Here is a 19613-nt window from a genome sequence, read left to right as displayed (position 1 = left end):
CTCTGGGGGGGTGGGCTGAGGACCTGTGATCCAGGGGCGTCTGGCGGCTTCACCGTCTGCCCTCTGGCCATGGACACAGGGAAGCTGGTGGGCACAGAGAGCATAAGGCAGACAGACCCTCAGAGCATCCTCACAGCGCTGGAGCCTCTCTGGCTTCAGTCTGCTCCTGGGACCCAGCAGCAATCCTGCCTTGAGGTCACCTGCTCTGTTGAGGCCGGCAAATGGCTGAAGAGGCCTCCATCACCCCACCCTTTATTCCATCAAAACGATGGGCGATAAAAAGCGCTAGATGTGGAGAAACTGGAACCCTCCTCTACTGCTGGTACAATGTAAACTCGTGCAGCTGCCTTAGAAAATAGCCCGGCAGGCCCTCATAAAGCTAAACGCACGGTAGCCACAGGACCCAGAAATGCCTCTCCTAAGTGCATACACGTGAGAAATAAAAACACAGGTCCACACAAAAACTTGCACCTGAAGATTCATAGCAGTACATTCATCATAGCCCAAAAGTGGAAACCACCCAAATGTCTATCCACTAAAGAGTAAATAAAATGAGGTACGTTCGCACAATGGAATATTATTCAGCAGCAGAAAGGAAGGAAGTTCTGATACATGCTACGTTGTGGATAGCCCTTGAAATCGTTATCCTAAGTAAAAGAAGTCAGTCCCACAAGACCACCCTTTGCATGAGACCGATTAAATGCGAGAATAGGCAAATTCATAGATGGAAAGCAGGTTAGTGGTTGCCTAGGGCTTGGAGAGTGGGGGGACGGCAGGTGGAGAGGAAGAAAATGAAGACTGACTGCCACTAGGTGCAGCGTTTCTTTTAGGGGGACAAAAATGCTCTAAAATTAGTTGTGCTGATGGTTTAACAAATTTAACTGACTAAACTAAAAAACAATGAATTGTACACTTAAACAGGTATGTGAATGTATATGGTACGTGCATTGCATTCTAAGGCAACTTTAAAAAGAGAGAGATCAGGGCTTCCCTGGTGGCGCAGTGGTTGAGAGTCCGCCTGCCGATGCAGGGGACACGGGTTCGTGCCCCGGTCCGGGAAGATCCCACATGCCGCGGAGCGGCTGGGCCTGTGAGCCATGGCCGCTGAGCCTGCGCATCCGGAGCCTGTGCTCCGCAACGGGAGAGGCCACGACAGTGAGAGGCCCGCGTACCGCAAAAGAAACAAAAAAGAGAGAGACCAGATGGAAATCCCACTCTGTCACCTGAGGCAAGTCACACAGCCTCTCCGGGCCTCCATTTACCACCTATATGATACAGGGGGGTGGGATGCGGGGTGGACAGGCTAGATCAGAGCTTCTCAAAATGTTCATAAATCACCTGGTCACTTGCAGGAAAATGCAGGATCTGATTTAGGTGTCCTGCAGCAGACCCCAGATTCTGCATTTCTAACCAGCTTTCAGGTGACACTGGTCCATGGACATTTTCAGTAGCAGGACATCAGAGATGACATCTTAGGCCCCCTCCAGCCCTAATACTTAGGAATCTCCTCCGGTCCACCTCTGTGAATTCCCAGAGCATGTATGGTCTCTCCTTCCCACTCAAGACAAATAGGGTCCCCTAACCATCCAATGGAAGTGACTGGGAACTGGTCACTGGATGGAGACCACGTGTTCTCCACATAAGGAAGGTCAAGAACCTCCCAAGTCTGCCTGAGCACAGAGCAACTGGCTGGGCACAAGGGAGTCCCCGACCTGCAGAGCACAGAGCCATGAGTGGGGCAGGGCCCACCCTGTCCTCGCAAGGTCCGGGTCTCTCTTTCTGGAAGAGGTGGAGAACAGCAGTATACTCAAGGCAGTGGCTCTCAAACCCAAGAATACCTAAGCATCGATCACAGGTGTGCTTGGCGAAAACGGATCCCTGCCCCTCCCAGCTCTAACACGGAAGGAAGCACACACTCCAGGAGACTCTGATGCTGGAGGTCTGAGGCCCAAACACTGCCCCAGAGCCACCCTGGAGAGAAGGTAGGATTGCTCTCTAAGAGACCATCAGAAATGCACTCCACACGCTGATAAGTCAGGTCCACCCTCCAGACCTCTCTTTCCCCATCAGGAAAGGGGCAAAGGAGAAGGGGGGAAGGGAGGCCAGCTGTCCACCTCTGGCCTCCAACCAAGTCAACACCAATCCACCCAAACGATAGGTTTCCTTGCTGGAGGGCCTTGCAAGGAAGAGTATCCCATGGGGAACTGTGAGAGGGACACAGAGTCTGGAGAAGAATGAGGTAGGGACACCAGCTCTTAACTGACACAAAGAAGCATTTCCCCCTCTCCCTGTGGCCTCGACAGACTCCAGATCTGTCCAGCCCGGGGCTCACGCCTGCCCTGGGAACATTCCACCTTTCCTCTGGGCTTCTTCCTCTTCTTGGGAAAGGAAGGGGTTGGACAGATCACAGTACCTACTCATGTACAGCAGTTCCTTTAAAACAAGACACAAAACCCCTTCCTCATTCAGAGCAGAGAATCTGTACACGTTTTTTTAATTGAAGTATAGTTGATTTACAATATTTTGTGAGTTTCTGCTGTACAGCAAAGTGATTCAGTTATACATATATCTATTCTTTTTTTTTTCTCTTTTTTTTTTTTGCTGTATGCAGGCCTCTCACTGTTGTGGCCTCTCCCATTGCGGAGCACAGGCTCCGGACGCGCAGGCTCAGCGGCCATGGCTCACGGGCCCAGCCGCTCCGCGGCACGTGGGATCCTCCCGGACCGGGGCACGAACCCGCGTCCCCGCATCAGCAGGCGGACTCTCAACCACTGCGCCACCAGGGAAGCCCTTATATATCTATTCTTTTTCAGATTCTTTTCCATTATGGTTTATTACAAAATACTGAATATAGTTCCCTGTGCTAGACAGTAGGTCCCTAGTGTTTACGTATTTTATATATAGTAGTTTGTATCTGCTAATCTCAAAATGCTAATTTATCCCTCTCCTCCCCTCCTTTCCGCTTTGGTAACCATATGTTTGTTTTAGACACATTCTTCTAAGTAGTGACCTTAACCATAGTTCAGTGGTCCCTGAAACCTAACTCAGGAGCTGATTTACACAGAGCAAAGTGGGCCCATCTACTCCTGACCTTCCTTCCTGCCCCCTTCCCTCCAGTCAGCCAAATTTGGTGGCAGAAGGGAAATAACATTTTTTAAGACCCACTTATAGACCTGGCACTTAAATTATCTTCCCAATGGATAAACAACAAGGTCCTCCTGTATAACACAGAGAACTATATTCAATAGCCTATGATAAACCATAATGGAAAAGAATATTTAAAAAAAGAATGTATATATTAATATAACTGAATCACTTTGTTGTACAGCAGTAATTAACACAACATTGCAAATCAACTGCATTTCAATAAAAAAAGTTTTTTTAATTATCTTCCCACAATGCCATACAAAGTATAACCCTTCCTACCTGTGCAGTGACCAGAGTGAAGTCAATTAAACCTGATACCACCTCCCCCAAACTGATGGTCTGTCCTGGTGGCCAGGCCCATGTTTGGTTTAGGAGTATGACACTCAAGGCTCCAGGCAGGCAGTTGTAGCACCCAAGCCACTGACCAGGGGCAGAGCTGCTCTGATCAGAAGTGTTCCTATGAAGTTGTCCAAATTATGGGCACCAAGCGCAAGTGCATTTGATTTTCCCCTGGAAATTTTGGTGTGCGCTGCTTTGACTATTTTTACAGTAAAAAGCCAAGGTACTTTGGTGGGGGGTGGTGGGTGACAGGAATCAAACTAGCCAAAAGCGCTTTTGAAGAGTGTGTCGTCAGTTAGCAGATTATACTCGTTCCAGAAGCCCTCAAGTCCACTGCAGCAGGGGAAAGTCCTTGGACATTACAAACTATTTCTGAATGCTTGGAAGCACTTAATAAAGATGCGACTAGGTCCACCTTTGCACCTTGACTGAGAATAGAAAGCAGGTCCCCCAAAATTTCATTCCATGGAGTGATGATGGCTCGTCTGGAAGGCCAGACACAGTCACTGGCAGAGGTATCAAAATCCTTCCAGTCCCGGGACTTCCCTTAAAAGTGGTTAAGACTCCATGCTCCCAATGCAGGGGGCCCGGTTTCGATCCCTGGTCAGGGAACTAGATCTCACATGCATGCCGCAACTAAGAGTTCACATGCCGCAACTAAGGAGCATGCCTGCTGCAACTAAGACCCAGTGCAACCAAATAAATATTTTTTAAGAAGTCCTTCCAGTCCCAAGTGACTGGGGCCCAAAACGTCATAAATATGTCTCGGAAGAATGTAGAACGTATTCTAAAGGGACGGAAAGGATGGGAGAGAGGAAAAAACACAGAAAGAGCTGGAAAACTTCACAGAAAGGGAACGGGAGGGCAATGATACAGCAAGTCAGCTAAAACCTCTGAAGATGATAACCTCACCTGCTCTCTTGAGCGATTACATGAATGATGGCAACTTGGCATCAGCCAAAAGAGTGAGTCAGAAAACGCAGACCGGGCTTCCCTGGTGGCGCAGTGGTTGAGAGTCCGCCTGCCGATGCAGGGGACGCAGGTTTGTGCCCCGGTCCGGGAAGATCCCACATGCTGCGGAGCGGCTGGGCCTGTGAGCCGTGGCCGCTGAGGCTGTGCGTCCAGAGCCTGTGCTCCGTGACGGAAGGGGCCACAGCAATGAGAGGCCCGCGTACCGCCAAAAAAAAAAAAAAAAAATCTAACAGAAATAAAATAAAATAAATAAAGAAAACGCAGACCAAGGTCATCAGTCACAGGTCATTCTGAAGAGACTCAGTGATGCTATTAACTTAAATATTTCCTTAAAAAATCTTGAGAGGGGTTTCCCTGGTGGCGCAGTGGTTGAGAATCCGCCTGCCAATGCAGGGGACACAGGTTCGATCCCTGGTCCGGGAAGATCCCACATGCCACGGAGCAACTAAGCCCATGCGCCACAACTACTGAGCCTGCGCCCTAGGGCCTGTGAGTCACAACTACTGAGCCCGCGTGCAGCAACTACTGAAGCCTGCGTGCCTGGAACCCATGCTCCACAACAAGAGAAGCCACCACAATGAGAAGCCCATGCACCGCAACGAAGAGTAGCCCCCGCTCACTGCAACCAGAGAGAAAGCCCGTGAACAGCAACGAAGACCCAATGAAGCCAAAAATTAATTAATTAATTAAATTAATTAATTAATTAATTAAAAAAGAATATATGTATATATATGTACAGCTGAATCACTTTGCTGTACAGCAAAAATTAACACAACTTTGTAAATCAACTATACTTCAATTAGGGAAAAAAAAAGGAGAGAGAGTTTGTTGATGGTTGTATAGCCTGAGAGAAAGCTCAGTCTGAAGGGGGGAAAACACTCACAAGTAAAAATGACTGACTTAGAATGAGAAATCCAGGGAATTCCCTGGCGGTCCAGGGTTAGGACTCTGCGCTCTCAGTGCCAAGGGCGTGGGTTCAACCCCTGGTCGGGGAACTAAGACCCCACAAGCTGTGCGACAAGGCCAAAAGAAATTTTTAAAACAGAATAGGAAATCCAGCTTTTCCCAAGTGGTCCGTTTGTGCCTGTAACTCAACCTGCAGCCCAAGGCAGTGCCCAAGAAGGTCCGGTAATTTTAAATGAACCATGGGTTTCTGATGCTTTGACATCTGGAGCCCTGTGAACCCTGGGTAGGGTGCCCCTCCCAGGGCTGGCCAATTCTTAGGGATAGTCAATGACTAGCCTAGAGTATGCTTTTCATATGCAAACGAACCTAGAGTCCATACTCCAGTCCATGCCCTGCTCTATCAGGTTTTCACAGAACGTCACACTGCACCAGTCCCCTGCCCTAATCACTCCAGAGCTGGGTGGGTACCAGACACCTAGGGACAGCCTTTCTGCCCCAGAGCCAATTCTAAACCTGCTTTCTCTGCCTCACCCATTCCTTCCCCTAGAGACCACCAGGAAGGGTCTCGCCCAGATTCTCCCCTCATTCCCTCTGCCTCCTGACTGACCCTGGTGCCTCTCCCTAAGGCCCTCCACGTGGGAACCATGAGTAACAAACTGTCTTTCTCATGGTAATGTCTCCTTATCTTTTGGCCTCACAATGCCTGAAAAATAATAAAACCTCCATTGAAAACAGATCGGGACATCCCTGCGTCATCAGGTGTGGCTTCACTGATGCTGCATTTGTTCTCATATTATAATTTCTCATATAGTGTTTCTGAAGGTCTATGAAGAAATGTTGCCTGCCATCAGTAAACAAAGGATGTTGCAGCCTCAGCCGCTGCAGTCACCCCCCAATGATGCACCCCGAGGAGACTCAGGGTGAGAAAGTATAGGATACTGACCCTAGGTAGCTAAGGTGCATACCAAAGGAATGATTTCAATCAGCCCAGACTCTTGCATCTTCCCATACATAGAAAAGCGTTAAATTCCTTACCTTGAGCTGTCTGGTTTTCTTTAATTTTTAACATAATTCTTTTTTTTTTTTTTTTTTTCTGCACCACACAGCTTGCAGGTTCTCCGTTCCCTGACCAGGGATGGAACCTGGGGCCCTGGCAGTGAAAGCACCGAGTCCTAACCATTGGACCACCAGGGAATCCCCTTACATAATTCTTAAGAATATGTCATTCCTAGTTCATTGGACCCCGTGGAATTAGATTGTCTAAGTATTCTATCTTAATTTAATTAAATAGTCCACCATTGCTTAAAGCATAACTGACATGTGACACGACCAGGAGACCTTTGAAACATTAAAAATCATTTCTCTATGCTGAGCTGTGATAAGAAATCTGTACAAGGAAGCTCCTATTTATTTCAATAAATGTCGGTCTTAAAAACAAAGAAATAGGGACTTCCCTGGTGGCACAGTGGTTAAGAATCCGCCTGCTAATGCAGGGGACACGGGTTCGAGCCTTGGTCCAGGAAGATCCCATATGCCGTGGAGCAACTAAGCCCCTGTGCCACAACTACTGAGCCTGCGCTCTAGAGCCCATGAGCCACAACTACTGAGCCCTCGTGCCACAACTACTGAAGCCCGTGCGCCTAGAGCCCGTGCTCCGCAACAAGAGAAGCCACCACAATGAGAAGCCCACGCACTGCAATGAAGAGTAACCCCCATGCGCCGCAACTAGAGAAAGCCCGTGAGCAGCAACGAAGACCCAACGCAGCCAAAAATAAAATTAATTAATTAATTTAAAAATATATATGTTAAAAAAAAATTATTTAAAAAAAAAACAAAGAAATAATAAAACCAAATCAATAACCAAAACCCCAGCTCACTTCTTAGTATTTTTATTAGCTGATGAATTCATAAATGAATTATGAGGAGTTGACATCTGGGAAAACATTTGTTCCTTAATTTCTGGGTTTTTTATTTAAGCTTTGTTGTGTGGTTTATAAAATCCTTTGCTGAGGAAACATTTCCAAATTTTATGGAGCCAAAATAAAGTATCCTGGCACAGCAAAAACAAACAACAATAACCAATACCTCAGTTAATTCTCAAGACAACACCTGAAGTTGTTCTGTATTTTACAGAAAACACAGTTGACAGGTTCGGTAACTTGGGAAAGAACAGAGAGCCAGGAATTGAAACATGGGTGTATCCAGCTCCAAAATTCCTGGCTTTCAATCTGCCACCAAGTTTCTAAGAACGGATAATTACCAGCATTATCCTAATTGGTGTTACCAACAAAGAGAAAGTTTGTTTTGTTTTGTTTTGTTTTGTTAATTTAATAGCACATGCTGGATATCCTTCATGGCTTTACATAAGGATCTACTTCATGCTTTTTATGGCTGCATATTCTACCAAATGAAAGTTCCCTGTTCAGTAAGTTATTTGGGGGCAATATGATGGTTGGATTCCCACCTCATTCCTTCCATACCACAATAAGTGCCAAAGTATGAAAGACCCAGGTTTGGGGGTGGGGGAGGAGGACATTTCTAAAAAACAAGTGAATAAAAAAAAAATTTTTTAATTTTTTAAAAAAAGGAATTCCCTGGAGGTCCAGTAGTTAGGACTCGGTGCTCTCACTGCTGGGACTGGGGTTCAATCCCTGGTCAGGGAACTAAGATCCTGCAAGCCACACAGTGTGGCCAAAAATTTTTTTAAATTAAAAAAAAATTTTTTTTAATTTAAAAATTAAAAAAAAACCACAGGTGAATACTATTAAGATCTTAAAGTGCAGAAGGCCTTTCCCAAATGGGATGTGAAACATTAAAATCCAATAAGCCTGATCACATAAAAATTTATTAAAACTTTTATTATGTAAAATAAAGAACAAGCAAACAAATGAAAGAAAAATGAATAAAATAGATGAAAGCGTGGGAAAATATTTCTAACACATTATCCCACATATGCAAAGAGCCCTTACAAATAAATTAAAAAGGATGAAAACTCCCACTTGAAAAATGGGTAAATCAGATGAAAGGCAAAAAAGCATAGAAACAATCAAATCAAATATGAAAAAATATTCAGCATCATTGAGGAAGTGAGGAAAGTATTGAGGAATACCTTATATTTTCCCCACTAATTACCAAAGGTTAAAAAGTGTTGGCAAAAGGATAGAAAAATGGACATTCTCCATTCATTCAAAGAAGTTCTGTGAGCCAGGCACTGTATTAGGACTGGCAGTGAACAAGACACCCAGGTCTCTGCCCTCTGGGAGTTTATGTTCCAGGTGTGTAGGGATGGAAGAGCAATGGTGAATAAGGAGGAAATAAACAATTATTCAGATAGTTATTGTTCGTAAAACGACAAATTGGTGCAACTCCATTGACGCTATTGCATGGCAATACGGCAGATGCTATCAAAATGTTGTGCCGGCCATTCTATTTCTACATATTTATTCTACAGATATTCTCACTCCTGTTTAAGCACAAAGATATGTGTACATGGATGATCACTGGAGTGCTGGGTGTAATTATGAAAAAAAGGGAAACAGGCCTAATGTTCCTCAAGAGAACAAATTACACAACATCCATACAATGGATCACAATGTAACCAGTAAAGATCAGCTTTTTTGTTTGTTTTTAATGTACCCACATGGAAAGACTTTGAGGATACACTGTTTGGGGGGGGGGGGGACAAAGTTGCTAAAACAGTACACATAATATTATCTCATTTCTCTTACAGAGACACACATTCCTATAAGTGCGTATGTGTGTGCACCTATATAATTAGACATACATTTAATGTATGACTAAGAAAAATTTGGGAAGTGGGATTATGGGAAGCTTTTTAGAGTACAAATTTCTGTACTGTTTGGCTGTTCTGTTTAACAAGAAGTATGGGCTACTTTCACACTCAAACAATAAGGGAGAAAGCATTAAAAAAAAAAAAAAAGTAATGTATGTAAGGGTCATTTGGTTTCCTCAGTTTATATTCCCAAACTTCAGGCTAAAAATTAATCTGGAAAGAAAACTTCAACTAAGGAGGAAGGATAACAAACAAAGTAACTAATCCTTTGCCTCATTCCTTAAATTCAAAGTCACTGATATAATTGGGGAGAGGGGAAACTATGTGGCGTACCATTTGCCAGACATTTGTTCTTCACTTAACTTTCAAGGCAACGCACAAAATGCTACCTGGCTCAATTCCACAGGTGAGGAGCCCGAGGATTTTAGAGGTTAAGCGATCCCCCTAGAGCAGAAGCTGCCTCAGTTCTAGGATCTGGGAAAACAAGACTTCCCGCTGGGAGTTCTTATCTCCTGACCATTCCCTCAGGTCACGGTGGGCGGAGGCTTGGGGAGCGGGGGTGGAGTAGGAGAAACTGTAGGGTTTTGGGTGTTGTTCAAGAAAGCATTTTCTCTCGGCTCCATTTCGGCTCCTTCCTGGCCTTCTTCCCTGCAAGGCTCCTACGCGGCCCCTCAGAGCTGCACCAGGCGTTCCAGGCGGCAGGCATGGCCCCTGGAAGTGCTAGCCTAGAATCCTGCCTGTAGGGAGCCCTAGGAAAAGCGGGTGCCTGCCCCTCCCAGAATTCCCTTTACGGTCACATCGATGCTCAACCACTCCCCCCAAGCGTGCCAGATTTCACCCCTCTCGGCCTGTAAAATGAGAATAATACATTTTAGGGGAATTACTCAAAAGAGAATACCAGGGACTTCCCTGGTGGTCCAGTGGTTAAGACTCTGTGCTCCCAATGCATGGGGGCCGGTTTCGATCCCTGGTCAGGGAGCTAGATCCCGTGTGCCGCAACTAGAGATCCCTCACACTGCAACTAAGACCCTGTGCAGCCTAAATAAATAAAGAAAGAAAGAAAGAAAGAAAGAATACCATAAAGTGCTTTGGGAATTCTAAAGGCTAGGGTCCTCACCTTGCAATTAGAGTAACCCCTAACACAACAACTCACATCTTGTAGGGGTCCAGCACTTTCTGTGATCACAATTTTTTTTTTTTTTTGCAGTACGCGGGCCTCTCACTGTTGTGGCGTCTCCTGCCACAGAGCACAGGCTCCGGACGCGCAGGCTCAGCGGCCATGGCCCACGGGCCCAGCTGCTCCGCAGCATGTGGGATCTTCCCGGACCGGGGCACGAACCCGTGTCCCCTGCATCGGCAGGCGGACTCTCAACCACTGCGCCACCAGGGAAGCCCCTGTGATCACAATTTTAAAGACAGTATTTTAACGTCCTGCCTAGGAATGTCTCCTGCAGGTTACGTCTATTATCTGGTTGTACAGTGAATGAAGAACTAACAGAAAAGGTCAGCAGGCCTTCCTACCTTTAACCTATTCCAAAGCTACCACCTTTCAGTTCTAAGAGGTACAATTCTTAGTTCTAGAACCAACCCTGTGTTAATCTTTCAATTAGGAAAAGAAAGGATTAAAGTAGCAAAAAATAAAATAAAATAAAATACATCAAGGTCCCAATTTCATTGCCATGTTAACTTCCTAATAGGACTAGGGGAAACGTGTATCCACTTTACTATTAATAATAGCTAATATGTGAGTTCATATAAAGTGCCACACACTGTTTTCAGTGCTCTTCCTGCATTAACTTATTTTAGCTACATAGTAGCACGTACTTCGTAGGGATTCTATTTCCTTCCTTTTACACATGAGGAGTTGGAAGCACTGGGAGGTTGTTTAAAGGACGTACCCAGGGAGGGCTGCCCAATAGCTCAGCCTCAGCAAGGCAGCGGGAGATCTTGGCTATCTGGTCTACCTCTCCAGCCATATACATTCCTACTCCTCCTCATGTTCCAAACCCTAGTCATACTGAATTGCTCAGGATCCTTCATAAACAGTGTGCTTTAACTGCACCCACACCCTACCCGTTCTTGCCTTTGCACGTGGCTTTTCTCTCTCTCCCTGAACCATCCTCTCTTTCCAAAGGACAGGAAGTTTTATTCCATGAATGAATGAACGAACATAAGACTGTTGGAAAAATCCATCACTATATTTAAGATCGAAGAGTTGCTTTGGTAGGAAATTCCGAAGTTTTCTCCATAACAAGCCATTCTTGCAAAGCTGTTCTTATCTCAAAGCCAGAATTGCCTACACAGATTGCCTGGGGTCCTCTTTCTTCTGATCTCCCTGACTCTCCCACCACCTTACCTACTTCATCCCTTGCCTCCGGCTCCAGCCTTCAGGAAACATGTCTCCACAGTGACCTTCGGCCACTGACAAAGAGATTGGCCTGGGAGTTCGAAGACCTCCATTCAACAGCTGTCTACCCCTTCACCTTAGGACTCCATTTCAGGGGAAGAGCACGTACTTTGGTTCTCAAACCATTTTCACTGTATCCAAGACTAGCCGTTGGGCTTGGTGATAAGACACCCACAAGGAACACACCTTATCCAAGCCATGATGTGAGGGCACTGGTCTGACACTGCACTGAAAAATGAGCATCCAATAGTTTAAATGACTTTTTCATTTACAGATCCAGCATCCCTTCCATGTCTTTGGAGAACCTTAAACACATCATTACAAGAAAGAAGACATGGGATGGCCTCAGAGAAATAGTGCCCTAAACGTCATAGAGCCAACGCAATAAGCATTAAACACTTAATAGCAAACTTTTTAATTAAACAGAAAGGTTTTGACTGTTGACTGATATGTCAAAGCTCCTTTTCTTTTAAACTGATGCTTATTTGTCATATGACACAGGCATAGAAGCTACTTTAAATAAGGTACATTGAAAAAGATATCAAGTACAGCATTACTGATAATAGCAACAAAAAAAAAAGAGAGAGGGGAAGAGAGAGAAAAGTGAAATGGAAATAAAATAAATCATGCTTATTTTTAAATTTTCTGAATATTTACAGAGCATCTACTATCAAGGCACCAAGCTTAACACTTGGGATATAATGTTAAAAACATAGACACGGCTCTGCCCTCACAGAGCTTCCATTCTATTATGGGAGACAGACACTCAAGTAATTACATTGTATATTTCATCCCAGCAGTTAAGACAATAATCAGTCCTAAATAATAAAAGAAAATAGTGAAATATTACGTAGACATTTTAAATGATGTCTAAGAGGTTTTATAATAGAAAATATTACAAGAATAGTTTAATAAAAGAAACAACTTTATAAAGTATATGATCTCATAAATATTTTTTTAAAAAGTATAGAAGGAAGATTCAATGGTTGTAAAATCCATCTGTAAGAATAGGTGACTGAGAAAGGTTAAGAAGAATGATAAAAGGAACTTCTACTCCCAAAAAGGGAAACATACTTCCAAGCTACAATTAGTTCAGCTAGAAATGGGGCAACAATCAGGTGTACAGGACAAACACCTACACATCTGTTTCTGGACCCATAGTTTAGACTATGGCTTTTTAAATGTTTCGAAAGTGGCATTTAAACCAGTGAGAATAAGAGGTAAACTAGGCATTAACTAGTAGGTCAACTATTTAGAAAAATAAGTAAACTTAGACTTTTACATCACAAACTCCAAATGTAACGTATGAAAGTATAAATCCCACTGGTAAAGCTGGGAGAAAAAAAGAAATACATATATTTTATATAGTAATAATCCAAAATCATCATTAAATGACTAATTATCGTTTCCAAAAGAATCCCAAGCACATTGCAATGTTAAAATTTAGAAACCATTACATGAACTTTAGGAAACCACTCAGCTGATTTTGGGGTGGGCAGGCGTTCTAAACATAAAAGGAAAATCATTTTAGAAAACTGAAAGACTTGACAATAGATGTTGAAAGTCAATTTCTATCCATGACATACATCCCACACCATAAATATAGTTATCACAAAATAAATATGGTTAAATGGTCAGGGAAAAAATTGTTTCCAATACACGGCAGCTAAAAGGTTAATATTCTTCATTTAGGGTATGCTCTTACAGTCCGTGAGACGGAACCATCCCAATAAGAAATGTGCAAAGAACATGAATTTAACTGATGGAGAAGTTTAAAAGACCAATAAATATATTTTAAATATTCAACCACATTAGTAATGAGGTTACATTTAAATGCTAGTTTAAGATTAAGCCCTGTGGGGACTTCCCTGGTGGCGCAGTGGTTAAGAATCCGCCTGCCAATGCAGGGGACACAGGTTCAGTCCCTGGTCTGGGAAGATCCCAGATGCTGCAGAGCAACTAAGCCCGTGTGCCACAACCACTGAGCCTGTGCTCTAGAGCTTACGAGCCACAACTACTGAGCCCACGCGCCTAGAGCCCATGCATTGCAACAAGAGAAGCCACTGCAGTGAGACACCCGTGCACCGCAACAAAGAGTAGCCCCCGCTCGCCGCAGCCCGCGTGCAGCAATGAAGACCCACCGTAGCCAAAAATAAAATAAATTTATTTTAGGAACATATTAAAAAAAAAAAAGAAAGACCTAAAGCAAATACACTAAATTAACACAGGGGCAACTCTTTCTGCCTCTTTTATCTTCTCTATATTAGCAAAGGATCACCCTTTTAAAAAGGCCTAGTGTGTTGACTGCCAAACGTTGTTGAAAGTTGACTGAAAGAACGGAGGGATGGGGTGGAGAGAAGGTAGGTGGGGCAGTCAAAGGCCTTAGAGATGGGGGAGGGGGGAGGCGGGCGAGCTGGGCCAGCAGCTGGGCCTCTGACCCCAGGACGGGCCAGGAACAAGAACCACCCCTGACCTCAGCTCTCTGTAAACCTCACCCAGTTTCTTCATGCTGCACTTAGGCAAGAGAGCAGAGGCCCAGAGGGGAAAACCACTGCTCCAAGATATACAGGTTGGTAGCGTTTGACCTTCTGTGAAAGAGAAAGGAAAATGGCCAGAGCCGTTCCGCAAACAAGCACAGACACACAGAGGCATTCTTCCACACGGCCAGCTCACCTGCCGTCGGCGGTCACCAGCCTCAGCAAATGGAACACAGATCTCAGGGCCTGAGCCAGGCACCCGAGACACGACTGAGCTCGGCTTGGCGACCAGCTGAGGCCCCAGAGCCCCCCACAGGGATAAGCATGCCCTTGCCCTGGCCACATCCACAGGCCGACGCCGAGCCACCTGCTGATTCTGAGCTGGTCCCTGGCCCAGAAGCTCGCCAGCTGAGCTGTCAGAGGTAAGCCTGATGGTCAGGCTGGACTTCCGCCCCCGGCTGGCTCCCCAGGTCGGGAAGCCAGAGTTCTGCAGAAAGGAGGCCGCCCGTGGAAGATAAGCTGCAACCACACTGTCATCCCCTGCCCTTCCAGAAAGTACTGCGTCCCCCTGCCCCTCGGCTCTGCCCACTTTAAACACAGGGGCAACTAATCCGCTGCATGCCAGGGCGTCTGAGGTGACCCAGACGGGAAGGGCAATAAACACAGGCACACAGCATATAGAAACCACAAAAACACCATCGGTTAGGCCACTGGTCCACGGGTCCTGATAAAGGACATCAGAAATGGAACAGGCACTTCACACGCCTTCATCCTCTCAAACCTCACAAAATGACGGTTCTCGTTTCACACGTGAACACACTGAGGCTCAGAGGAAAAGTCAAAGAGCTGGGAAGCGCTGGGGCTGGAAAGCAAAGTCAAACGCCCGTGCCATCTCTCCCAGGACGCGCTTGTCCCCATCGCCACAAAGGGCTCCTGCCTGGCACGTGTGGAATCCGGCCCCTGGGCTGCGTTAGGATGGGCCTTCCCATCACTGCCGGGTGCAGCTCCAGAAAGGGCAGCTGACCTTGTATACCAAAGGTGCTCAATCTACGTCCGGGAAAGGACACCGGGTGTGGTCCCAGCAAGTAGTAATTATAAGTATGGTTGTCAATCACTGAGCATCATCTGCTCCCTGGAGGGCCCATACGAGGAATGTGAACCTTCACTCATTTGGCCTGAGTGAAACACAGCTGATGTGTCCATTTCTCAGATGAAAACACTGAGGCTCAGAAGTCTCGCAGCTAGGACACCAGCGCTCCTTTCCCGAACCCCAACTCTCCCACCCTGACAAGGTAACAGGCCCAAATGGGTCATTCAGGTCAACTCCCCACTCCTGGGCGGTCTCCCCAGCCCCAGGCTCCACCCCGGCCCGGTGCTCCAGGACTACCTTGGTTGAGGTAGGTCAAAGTCTCTTCGTGCAGCTTCACAGCTGGGGACGTGGCGGCACACAGCACATACTGCAGGGGTGGCAGGCGGGCCTCGTTCTCGGGGGACAGCTGGGGCTCCTCCTGCTTGAAGATGGGCAGGGCGAGGACGTCGCTGCAACACAGGAGGGAGGGGTCAGGAGCAGGGTCCCCGGAGCCCATTCGCAAAGACAGGGCCATGTGGCCAGCCCTGGTGTCAAGGGCAACGCAGCCCAGCATGGTGCAGCAGGCGGGTTCAGCCTACCGCACCGCGTGTCACAGATACTCTAAGGTGCTTTCCAGTGAGGGAGACCAATCCTGGATGATTCTACTTTCACGCCAAGACCTTCGAGAGATTGATTCAGATGCCGCCTGGTTGCCATCCACAAGAGTCTGGCTTTTAGAATAAGAGCCCGAACAAAATTTTTAATCTTTTTAAATAAACTGTTCCAGTTATTGGCCACTTCTCAGACCAAGACAATTTCCTGTCCTCCGGATTCTGGAAACCATGCAAATGGAGAAACTGCTTCACCCACCCAAACTGAGACAACCCTCCACCCTTCTAAAAAAAAAGGACAGCTGGCCCATAAGCCCTATTTTAAGGGTCATACTAATATCTCCTAAACGCAAAACAAGAAGGACCTTGGTTTCTGTTCAGTTTTCTTACCCAAATGGAAAATACTGAGATGCTCAAAGATTCTTTTCCTCCACCTCTAAACAAAAATCCCCATCAGATCCAAAAAATCAGCCTCACATCAGCCTAGGACTGGATAACTTGTTTCTGGATGTATTTCTTAAGTGCCTTCCCAAGGAAAAGAGAAATCCTTGAGAACATGAAGGACCTGAAAGCAGGAGAGACTTGGTTAAGCTCTCTGGATTACGAACAGATTATGGCACGGACACCCATGCCAAAACAGTGCCCGTGCCCTCTACCCTCGGAGCATCCTGGGTTCTGAATCAGATTCACTGACCCCACTTCACTATATAAACAGCAGAGTCACTGGTATAATCTGCTCCTCAGACAGCACCACAAACGAGTAGCTCTAAAACACAGACCCGGCACACACCCCAACATGTCGCAACAACTCTCAGAAGGAAAAGTCTGGCTTGGGGCTCACGTGGAAAACCTCCCCTGTGGGGGGCCAGCCCTGCCACCATCCATGGCCCTGGCTCTCCCACCCCACACCTTCCTTTGCCCAGACCGGGGCATACTCCCAGCCCAAGAGGTTATCTAGGAACAGGGGAGAAGCAGGCAGGCGTGCTCCCCGGGCGATTGCATAATTTTGTGTTTGCCCAGACCACGTTAAGTTAATAATCCATGGGCTGGTGCCTTTAAATTTAAAAAAAGGGAGGGATGCAGGGGAGGAGGGTGGGTAAGAGCCATCACTCAACAGTAACTTGTTTCAAGCCTGGCATCCTTATTTGCTGAGCAATAAAGTCACCAGGACATGAAACAGAAGGAGGGAAGAAGGGAGTACAGGCCGCTACCTGGGAAGGTGAGACAACTTGCAGAGGTGCCGCTCAGTGAGGAGAGGACCAAAAAGAAAATGCACAAACTAAACAAAAGGACAAGACCTTCGCTCTAGAGCCAGGGGGACCAGAGGCATATTCACTGACCCTCACCTTGGCGTTCACCGAGGTCAACCTCTCCAAGGGTGAACACCCCAGCTTCCAAGAAGTGAAATTAAAATAGAGTGTGGGGACCTCCCTGGCTGTCCAGTGGTTAGGACTCCACGTTTCCACTGCAGGGGGCGCGGGTTCAATCCCTGGTCGGGGAACTAAGATCCCGCATAATGCTAGGCATGGCCAAAAAAAAAAAAGAGTGTGGACCAACATGCTTTTTAATCCATGCTCCCCAAACGACCTTTCACCCCAACTCGCACCTCACCTCACCCCGCTGAATGCAATACCAAACTCCTAAAAGGTACTCCCCCAAATCCCATCTCCGGAGCAGGGGCACCTCCCGCCCAAGAGGAGAATTATTCCCTAAAAGGATGACATTTTCGGTATCCAGAAAGTTTTAAATACACTCACTTCTCCACTCAGGGTCACCTCCAAACTTAGTTCTAATCTATGGCAACATACCGAATGGCCACAAACTATAAAATTCAGGCAAAATCACACCTAAAACTGCATGGTGCGGTACAATATATGTATCCCATTGTAGCATTTCAAGTCAGCGAACAGACACAGCCTTCTGCCAGGGATTAACATCTGCCCAGTAGGGGACTTGCCTGGCGGTCCAGCGGTTAGGACTCCACGCTTCCACTGCAGGGGGCACGGGGAAGTAAGATCCCCGCGAGCCGCAAGGCACGGCCAAAAAAAAAAAAAAATCTTCCCGGTGGGCTTAACATCCCCCAGAGCAGTCTCCCTCTGGTGACATCACCATGGTCTGCAGAGAAGCCATCAGTCCTTAATTAAGACCCTAGACTTCTGCCATCCCCTACCACTCTGGCCCATGATAAAACACAGCAGACACATTACATAAACCCAATCACTCCTTTGCCTTCTGAAATGGGGATGCCTTCGGGGACGACTACTGGACAAATATCTATCAAAAGCCAGGATTTCCAAATCACCTGTACTGCTAAATCTGACTTGAAACTTCTAGGGACCAAAAATAAAAATGAAATGAAGCATGCAGGACGGGCTCTCACTGTGGGGCAGCCTGTACCAGCGACTTCCCACCTAGGTCCCACAATTCACTTTCTCTGAGCTCACACCAAATGCCCTTTGGGTTAAATTAGGCACATTTCATAAACTGTGACTAGGATGGAAATAAAGACAGGCTACAGCTGGTTCAGGCGAGTTCAGAAAGTGAAATGACCGCCCATTAGTACCCGGCCAGCTGCACAACAGGGAAAAACAATCCTCCAGGAACTGAAGCTAACGGAGGTGCCACTTCCTTCAAGGGGACAGGGGAGAAAACTTTGCAAGACAGGCAGGACTTACTTTTCCCTTTGAAGAGCACTAGTCAAATCCCTGCAGAAGAAGAAAGATTTCCATCAAGGGCAATCAATGTGCGGGCCTCGGGCCTACACACGCAAGATCACCTGGTGGGAGGGGGGACCCTGTCCCTCCCAAGCCCCCGCCCGCCCCCGCCGGCCCGCGAGGCCCAGCGCAGGGCCGCGCTCGCCGCTCTCTCGCCCCTCGGCCGGAGCAAGGACACTGGAGAGGACGCGAGGCTCGGAGAGGGACCGGGCGGAGAGGGGCAAAGAGCAGGGAACTAGACTCCCCGGGATAGGCTCCAGACCGACGGCAGGAAGTTTCCTCTTCTCCGACGCGAGCGGGGAGAGGAGAGACAGGGAGGCGGACGGCCCCGGAGAGGCTGCGGCCAGAGATGCGCGCTCTGCGCCCGCCGGGGTCGTCGGGGAAGCAGCCCCCGCGGGCACCAGACTCCGCAAACCCGCCTCCCGGGGGGGTCCCCAACTCTGAGCGTCGGCTCCCGCTGGGGTCGGTCCGTCGGTCCCAGGCGGGACTCTGGGCGGGTCTCCCTCAGTCCCCCAAGGGCAGACAGAGGGGAGGCGGGGGCGCAGCGGGGGCGCTCCGGACCCCTGGCCCGGCCGCCCCGCTCCCGGCCCGCAGACCCCGGCCCAAGCCCCTTACCGCAGGTAGCTGCCGGAGTTGTGCTGGTTGTAGTGCTCGGGCTGCGTGTGCCAGAACAGCATGGCTGGGGCTCCGAGCCCGGCCCGACCCAGGCGCGCGGCGGACGGGACGCGGGGCGCGCCGACCTCTCTCGGTCACCTGCCAGCAGCACTCCCGACCGCTGGGTCCGCCCGCCCCCGCGCATTTATGGACTGCCCTGGGGGCGGGGCCTCAACCGGACCCGCCCCCAGGCCGCGCGGCCGGGAGATGGCTCCAGCGGCCGCCTCACCTGGTGACCCGCACGGGCGCGTCCTCCCCGGGAGCGAGCGCGCCTCCAGGGCGGCGACCGCGAGCGGGCGGCGCGGCCGCGGGCGGGGGCTGAGGCCCGGGCTCCATCCCGGCCCCCGGAGCGGGGCCCAGGTAACCATCACCGCAGCCCCGGTGTCACCGACGCGCCTCCTCCGCGCGCCCATTCGCGCGGCCCCAGGGCGGGTGCCCAGGGCGGGTCCCCAGAGCGGTACCGCGGTTGGGGAGAGGCCGCTGTGAGCTTGGATGTCAGGGACCCCTACCTTGCTCTGCCTGAC

The 19613-nt window shown here is 48.1% G+C and overlaps 1 protein-coding gene across 4 annotated transcripts in view; it reads right to left on the bottom strand.

The window, feature by feature from the left end:
• Window positions 1-19189, bottom strand: part of TFCP2L1 (transcription factor CP2 like 1) — a 60260-nt gene extending 41071 nt beyond the window's left edge. For 2 of the 4 annotated variants that reach the window (XM_027082574.1, XM_027082576.1), the window contains exon 1: window positions 15429-15928. In XM_027082574.1, the coding sequence (XP_026938375.1) occupies window positions 15429-15684 (256 nt within the window). In that variant the 5' untranslated portion in view covers window positions 15685-15928. Of the gene's footprint in view, window positions 1-15428; window positions 15929-18396; window positions 18427-19050 lie in introns of those variants that run through there. The other 2 variants (XM_027082575.1, XM_027082577.1) reach the window with 2 other exon arrangements.
• Between the last annotated feature and the right edge of the window lie 424 nt (window positions 19190-19613).

The sequence above is a fragment of the Aethalodelphis obliquidens genome, unplaced genomic scaffold (genome assembly GCF_003676395.1).
Source record: "Aethalodelphis obliquidens isolate GAN/ISIS:26980383/991018 unplaced genomic scaffold, ASM367639v1 scaffold47, whole genome shotgun sequence".
NCBI lineage: Eukaryota > Metazoa > Chordata > Mammalia > Artiodactyla > Delphinidae > Aethalodelphis > Aethalodelphis obliquidens.
This window is presented reverse-complemented; position numbering and strand designations above follow the sequence as displayed.